This window comes from Macaca fascicularis, chromosome 8 (genome assembly GCF_037993035.2).
Source record: "Macaca fascicularis isolate 582-1 chromosome 8, T2T-MFA8v1.1".
NCBI classification, from domain to species: Eukaryota; Metazoa; Chordata; class Mammalia; order Primates; family Cercopithecidae; genus Macaca; species Macaca fascicularis.
In genome coordinates this window covers 112,689,600-112,697,743 of record NC_088382.1, presented here as the reverse complement: position 1 = coordinate 112,697,743, position 8,144 = coordinate 112,689,600, and the positions used below count along the sequence as shown (strand labels likewise).

Below are 8,144 nucleotides of genomic sequence, written 5' to 3'. Positions count from 1 at the left end.
ATTAAGATCTGTCACAGGACTTTGTGGTGAGGTCATCCACGTATCTAGGAACTAACAAAATACATGAAAGCTGTTCTTGGGATTTGATATTCTAAATAGTTCCTGTTCATCTTCTAGTTAAAAACAAATGACTTTCAAGTTCAAGGTGGCATCATACAGTTTATTCCTTCCTTTGTCCAACATCAACAATAACCTTTGCTGCCTCCAACTCCTTTTTTCACTTTCATCTTAATAGCCCTTTTCTGGGGGGGAGGAAGGCTTCCTCACATAAACCATTCTTTCAAAGTCTGCTTGGTTGTTCCTTTTTACACTTTAAAAACAGTGATACATCATGTCCAGAATGAGTTCTCAATTAAAAGATGAAAATGTGACCTTGATCATCTTAAGAGTTCTTGCAAATTTCAACTTGATATTCTATGGCCTTCCAAGGGCAAAACACATCTTTATTGATCAATTTCTGCTGAGACAGAACTCTCCAGTTCTACTGCTTTAACGATGTGGAATATTTCTTCAAATGACAGTAGAAAAAGCTGATTTACCCATGAAGATTCTAGTAAGTGTGGTCTCTGTGAATAGAGAAGAATCACTATTTGAATGAGACCTCAAGATGCTTATAAACTCTAAATCAACACCCGAATCTGAGGGTTCAGAGGAAGAATCTTTAAAAGACAGTATCCGATAATAACTGACTAACCCCTAGCCTCTGATTCTCCCGGGTATTTGTTTAAAATGTAGGTTATTCCTCGGATCTACTTAAGACTTTAAACCACATCTCTATGGAGTTTGGTAATGAGCATTTTTATTAAATTCCCCAACTACAAGCCCCAGTGTACACAGTAAGTAATTTCAGTTTTGAGCAACTGCCAGAGAAGGAATGTCCCTCTTGTGTTTGTTGACTGCCTTCTGATTTGTTTGAAAGCCTTTTTCTTCTTGCATCATCTTGACCATTCTTGGTATGAAGGATGTTTTCTTGTTTCTCCTCAGTTTCATCTTCTCCAGAAGAAGAAACCATGCCAGGCGGCAGTCTCCTACTGTTCCCGGCTTCCATGGCTTTACTCTGTTCCCTTTTTCTCTAACAAGTCATCAGCTCAGATCTAAAAATACTCTAAGGGTAAATCCACTGGTGAATAAAATGGTTCCAATGTCCCATATTCCTTTTTTTAGAAAGCAAGAATTTCCTGCATATATGAATCTAAAGAATCAACTGTTACCTACGCTAGAAAAATAAAGACCATGAACAAGTCTGCAATATTGAAATGGGTGAACATCAATTTAGAGACAAGTACTAAACTAGGAAAGTTTTTGCTAGGTTTCCTCCAGAACATAATACCATTTTTAGACCTTCTAGGACAAACCATCTTTTATTGACATTAACAGAAGAAGATAATCACATTTTTTATAAAGGCAGGCAAAGTTTTCATTATAAGCTGTTCTATAATATTTGTATATGTGGTTTTTAACCTTGTGCATATGCTACTTTGATTTCTTCAACATCTGAGAATGAAGGAGAAAAACCTCATATCTAGATCAATGTCCTATATTTTATTTCCAACATTTGGGACTAATTTTGAAGTAAGAGCAAATAAAGGTTCACATTTGCTGAGTATTTGTTATGTACAAAGTATAACTTTAAAGGTACTACTGGATATGCACTCATTCAAAAAGCTGGAATATGTTCCACAAAGATTGGTTCCACAAAGATCTTTTGTCCCACGAAGATTTCAAAGTGTGGAGTATGTTCCACAAAGATTTTCTGCTGAAGAGCAACTTCAGCAGGGTAGTAGAGAGGTAGAAAAATCTCCTAGGTTGAATAACTGAGGCTACTAAGATTGGCATGCAAACAACTAGACACATTATCTAACCCATCACAGATGAAATGTTCTGGACTCCTGGGTTCCTGCCAAAAATAATAGCAACACAGGCCAGGCACGGTGGCTCACACCTGTAACTCCAACACTTTGGGAGGCTGAGGCAGGAGGAACCCTTGAGCTCAGGAGTTCGAGACCAGCCCGGGCAACATAGTGAGACCTCATCTGTGCTAAAATTTAAAAAATTGGCCAGGCATGGTAGTGCAAACATGTAGGCCCAGCTACTTGGGGAGCTGAGGTGGGAGGATTGCTTGAGCCCAAGCAGTCAAGGTTGAGGCTGCAGTAAGCCCTGATCATGCCACTGCACTCCAGCCTGGGTGACAGAGCAAGACCTTGTCTCAAAAAAACCAAACCAAATAGCAATACAAGTTAACATCTGATTCTCCATACCTAGTAACTTTCCTATACCATTGTCCATCTCAGACTCAGGTCAAGGAATGTGTCTGGCTCATTCATACAACAGTTGAGTGTGGGGCGGGAAGTGTGACACCCCGCAGTCAGAAATCTTAGGTTCAAATTCTGACTGGCTCAAAATTTGTAACTCAACAAAGAATTCACTTATTTGACCTGAAGTCTCCATATATGAAAATGGGGACTGCCAGTGCTCCCTCCATGAACAGCACAGGGAGGGGCCGGGAGGATGGTGTGGATGTGAATGATTCCTGACAGACGCTCAGTAAATGTTTAATGAGTCTGTTATCTAAGCACTATCCTCGAGGAGAACCAGGAGACTCCTCGGGGAGGCAAGTGGCCTGGGACAGTCCCTTCCCAGGAATGGTGACGGCCACCAACAATATCAATAATCCAGCACAGACTGGAGCTCAGTGACACAAACTGCTCCGACGTTATGTTAGACACAATGACTTCCTTCTAACCCTTGGACTCTACAATGATGTGGACCTGGATTTTCCCAAATTAAACGCAGTGAAAAGGAACTACATGTGTTCCCCAAGGGCTAAGTACCTGCATCAGCCTCTCACGGTGCACCACTCGCAGCACTCTCTGTGCACATGGGGTCACACCAACTCACCCCAACATCCCTAACGAGGTGGCCACTCTAACCATGCCCATTTTCCAGAGGAGGGACTGGAACTCGGAGACCATTCTGCCCAGGACAACACAGCTCGTCGGCAGCAGAGCTGGGACCTGGCCTCAGAGCATGCGCTCAGCCACTCTGCTGTAAGTCCCCTGGCAGAAACCACAGTGAAAGTCCCGTAGTTTCGACATATGCTGGGATTTTAAACCTTACGCAGTCTGTACCTATTCTCATGAGAACAACAGTAAAGTCTAAATAAAACCTTAAAAGTCACTGTGTGGCTGAGCTTCAGGTTAGTGACATGTTTTGCAAAAGAAGACAAAAAACCAGAATTTTCTGATATCAAAATTTTTCACAGCTTTCTCTTGTCCAAGGAAAAACTGAAGATAAATCCACATTCCAAACGTGTCTTTAGTTTAGAATTCTGACAGAGGAATTGGCAGTGAGTGTCAAAAACTTAAATGTACATAACCTACGACCCTGCAAATTCTACTTCTGGGATCTTACAGAAAAACTAATACAAGTATACAAAGAAATCTGTGCAAGGATGCTGACTGCAGCAGTGTTTGTTAACAGCAAAAACTAAAAACAAGCAGACTAACCATTCACTCGGCTAAACACATGATGGCAGACACTCGATGGAACACCATGTAGCTGGTTAAAAGAATGAGGTAGCTCTAGCTTCACTGACATAAAGGATTATCTTAGATATACTATTAAGCAAAAAAGCAAGTGACAGAATGTGCATAGTATAATCCTATTTTATTAAAAATAAACTCTGTGTGTGTATATGTGTGTGTGAGAGAGAGAGAGATGTAAAGACATAGAAAAGGGCCTAGAAAAATACATAAACTTCCCTTGGGAGGTGGAAATTGATGGAGGGGTCTCTCATGTTCTACATTGTGGACGTCTGTATTTGCTTAAAGTTATTTATGAAATGACATAAAATTTTGAAACAAAATATTCTGGAGGCTAATTTTCTAAAGGGAATAGCACAGCTTAGACATGCCCCTAAACTGAAATGTAAACTTCTTTCTCCCATTTGCAAACCTGTGAGTACATAGTAAGAGAAGCATTGCCACAAAATCCTCTTTTAAAAGCTCTTTCAGGACACTACACTAAGTCATTCACTTCTGAGATTTTAAAGGCCACCAATGTCTCTATTTTCAGACGTCACAAATGACATAAATGCCAAAATTATAGATCTTAAGAAGAAAATACGTAAAATACAGATTTAGACAAAACAAATGACTAAAGCTGCATAGTTCTGCTAGACTTTATTCAAAACTGGCCCTATACTTATTTGAGAGACCTAAAATTCTAGTGTTCAAATGTAAATACCCATCATATACTGAGAAGTAATCTTCAAATTTAGTTCTGACCCAAATTTGGCTCAATTAAATCATACGTCAGATAACACAAATGGTTACACCTCAGCACATAACAAAATCCTGGCAGTATCATAGCAAGTGAGCTATGACATCATTTAACTCTCAAACTGAACTGTAATCTTAAGTTACACACACCACAATACACCTTTGCACAGGTAATTTTATTCTTCCTGTGGGTGTTGACAGTGCTCATTGATTGAAATTTGAAACATTTAGAAATCCCATACCTGAAGATGGTCACATATTCTTTACATCACGATTCAGTAACTATTCAACAGTTATGTCTACTAAATACAGTGAACAAAACAGTATAAATGTTTACACTATTCCCTTGTGAACAGGGCTTTTGTGCACAATAGTAACAAATGGAATTAATGCATACCATGATATCAATAAGGAAAAGACCTTCTCTTTAAATAAACTATTCTGTTTATAAATAAACTCTGATTTTTTTAGTACACATTTACAGACCTGATCAATAAAAAGAAACTATATATATATATATTTTCCTTTAAAAAGAAAATGTTGAGATACAGACCACTGTGGGAGAATTCACCTACGAAAGGGGGTCAGAAGCAAGCAAAGGATACTAGAGGTGAAAGTACGACCATACTGCAACTTATTTCTGTTAGCACACACCAACACAAGGACAGGATTGTCGGGGGAGGAGCCCATTTTCACTTGAATTCCAGCAAGTTGCAATCAATCTTGTAGTACACATAGGGGTAGTATTCTTGTTGACTCAGGTTTAAACCTGGAATATCCATAGGAGCCTATGGAAAAAATAGACAATTACTCAATTTTGTATTTACAGAACTCAGAAAAAAAGAAAGCTAAGTATTAACATTTACCTTTTTATTGAACATCTACTCTGGGCTAAATGTATGCACTTAAGGTTAATTTATCTGAGTTAGACATTATTCCCATTTTGCAAATAAGAAAACAACCTCTGAAAGACTGACTTCTCCTAGGAAACACAGACAGTAAGTGGTAAAGCCAAGTTCAAGCACTCTGACTGCAAAGCCTGCATATGTATTTAGCATGATCCCACCAACCTTTTTTATGTACACTGTAAAAATTAACTTTTTAAATCTTGGACTTAGAATACTGAGTTGATGCGATACAAGACTTACAAAATGTGGAGTAAAAATAAAGCAAGTATGATTTAAAAGTAATGCTTATTCTGTAATCTCAGCACTTTGAGAGGCCAACGCCTTGAGCCCAGGAGTTCAAGACCAGTCTGGGCAACATAGTGAGACTCTATAGCTACAAAAAATAAAAATAAACACATTAACCAGGAGTAGTGGTGCGTGCCCATAGTCCCAGCTACATGGGAGGCTGAGGTGGGAGGATCACTTGAGCATAGTGGTTGAGGCTCCAGTGAGCCAGAATCATGCCACTGCATTCTAGACTGAGCAACAGAGCAAGATCTGATGGCAAAACAAAAAACAAGCAAGGATAACACTTTTTATATATGCATGTTGTAAGAATTTACTGCTAGAACATTTATGTATCAAATAATTAGACCTCTTATTTTATCCACAATTTCATGAAAGTGTAGCTAGTCAGCCAGGTGCAGTTGCTCATGCCAGTAAGCCTAGCACTTTGGGAAGCCGAGGTGGGTGGATTACCTGAGGTCAGGAGTTCAAGACCAGCCTGGCCAACATGGCAAAACCGCATCTCTACTAAAAATACAAAAATTAGCCAGGCATGGTGGCAGGCACCTATAATCCCAGCTACTTGGTAGGCTGAGGCAGGAGAATTGCTTGAACCTAGGGGGCGGAGGTTACAGTGAGCCAAGATCATGCCACTTCACTCCAGCCTGGGCAAAAGAGCGTAACTCCATCTCAAAAAAAAAAAGAAAGAAAGAAAAATAAAACAAGTTTAGCAAGTCATTTCCTGCATTTCCTTCTATCAAGAAAAACTGATTTTTCATAGTTCTAATTAATGCCTATGTGAGATACTACCATCCACCCTAAACTTTTAAAAAGAAAAAAAAATCAGCAAGATATTTAAAACCAAAAATATAAATAAAAGTCCACTACAATTTTTTTTTTTTTTTTTTTTTGAGACAGAGTCTCCCTCTGTCACCCAGGCTGGAGTGCAGTGGCACAATCTTGGCTCACTGCAACCACCCCCACCCGGTTCAAGTGATTCTCCTGCCTCAGCCTCCTGAGTAGCTAGGACTACAGGTGCCCGCCATCACATCCAGCTAATTATTGTATTTTTAGTAGAGATGGGGTTTCACCATGTTGGCCAGGTTGGTCTCGAACTCCTGACTTCAGGTGATCCACCCGCCTCAGCCTCCCAAAGTGCTGGGTTTACAGGCATGAGCTACCATGCCCGGCGGCCCATTACAATGTACATAACCTACGACCCTGCAAATTCTACTTCTGGGACCTTACAGAAAAACTACAAAAAAACAACAAAAAAACACGAGTAACTCTGTTTATATCTTCTTTTGTTTAAAAAATAACACTTTTGTTTAAAAGAAGATATAAACACATATATATATATTTTTTGGTCTGTTTTTTTTCTTTTTTCAGATGGGGTCTTGCTACGTTATCCAGGTTGGTCTCGAAGGCCTGGGCTCAAGTGATCCTCCCGCCTCAGCCTCCTGAGTTGCTGAGACTACCGGCATGTGTCACCATGCCCAGATACGCCATTTTGCCATTTTAGAAAAATGAACCTACCTTGAAAATACTCATCTATTGACTCTCTCGCTTCTACCAAATAAAATTAAAATAACTGCTTATTTTCTTCCTCTCTGCAATTTATAGTTTTTATAAATAACTAGTATCACTGGTTTCTGTATTTCTGCAGCTATAAACATCTGATACACAGCAAGATAACTATCAGCTTGTAGAAATGCCAAGAAGCAAAACACAGCTATAATTAGTATAAAACAGGGTAAACGATGTAAATTACTATGTTCATGTAACAAATTGAGAACCTCAAAGTAATAAAAAATGATTAAGTATCATACTTACTCTCCCTTTTCTATCTTCTTTCAATCATTTTTTTCTGAAATTCACTTCAATTCTTACTCTACTGGGCTAATATGTACTTACATCAATAATAGCTGCTGCACTGCTGTCTAGATGTTTATACAATTCATGTAATACTTCTCTCAGTTTCTTCAAAGTTTTCTTATTAGGCTGAAGTAGCATTGCTTGGAAGTTCACTGGCAAGCCATACCTTATAAAAAAGCAGAAATACAGTATGCAATACAAGCAAACATGTAAAGAGATGTTCTTTTCAAAGCAAATATTCTCATACTCTTTAATCATGGTTAACAGGGAGACAGTATCTCACTTTACTTTTACAAGTTCAACTAATATATATAGAAACTGAAACTAATATACACAAAAAACTTTAATATAAACAGAAACGTAAAACTTTGGTACTCACTGTCCACTAGAAATCTCTAAGCCAATTGCTAGGAATTACTTCAATTACCATTCCATTTTTTTTTTCTTTTGAGACGGATTCTCACTGTCGCCAGGCTGGAGTGCAGTGGTGCAATCTTGGCTCACTGCAATCTCCACCTCCTGGGTTCAAGCCATTCTCCTGCCTCAGCCTCCCGAGTAGCTGGGATTACAGGCACGCACCACCACGCCCAGCTAATTTTTGTATTTTTAGTAGAGACGAGGTTTCACCATGTTAGCCAGCATGGTCTCCATCTCTTGACCTCATGATCCGCCCACCTTGGCATCCCAAAGTGCTGGGATTACAGGCGTGAGCCACTGCACCCGGCTTACCATTCAATTTGTAAGGTAATATATGAATATCCTCAGGAAGTAATAATAAGTAAGATCAGCAGATACTTTTATGGTAATAACATGAGGT

The 8,144-nt window shown here is 39.1% G+C and overlaps 1 protein-coding gene across 2 annotated transcripts in view; it reads right to left on the bottom strand.

The window, feature by feature from the left end:
• Positions 1-782: 782 nt before the first annotated feature.
• Positions 783-8,144, bottom strand: part of ATP6V1C1 (ATPase H+ transporting V1 subunit C1) — a 52,140-nt gene continuing 44,778 nt past the window's right edge. For both annotated transcript variants that reach the window (XM_005563847.5, XM_045398577.3), the window contains exons 12-13: positions 7,367-7,493; positions 783-5,068 (exon numbers count right to left, since the gene is read on the bottom strand). In XM_005563847.5, the coding sequence (XP_005563904.1) occupies positions 4,973-5,068; positions 7,367-7,493 (223 nt within the window). In that variant the 3' untranslated portion in view covers positions 783-4,972. The remainder of the gene's footprint in view (positions 5,069-7,366; positions 7,494-8,144) is intronic.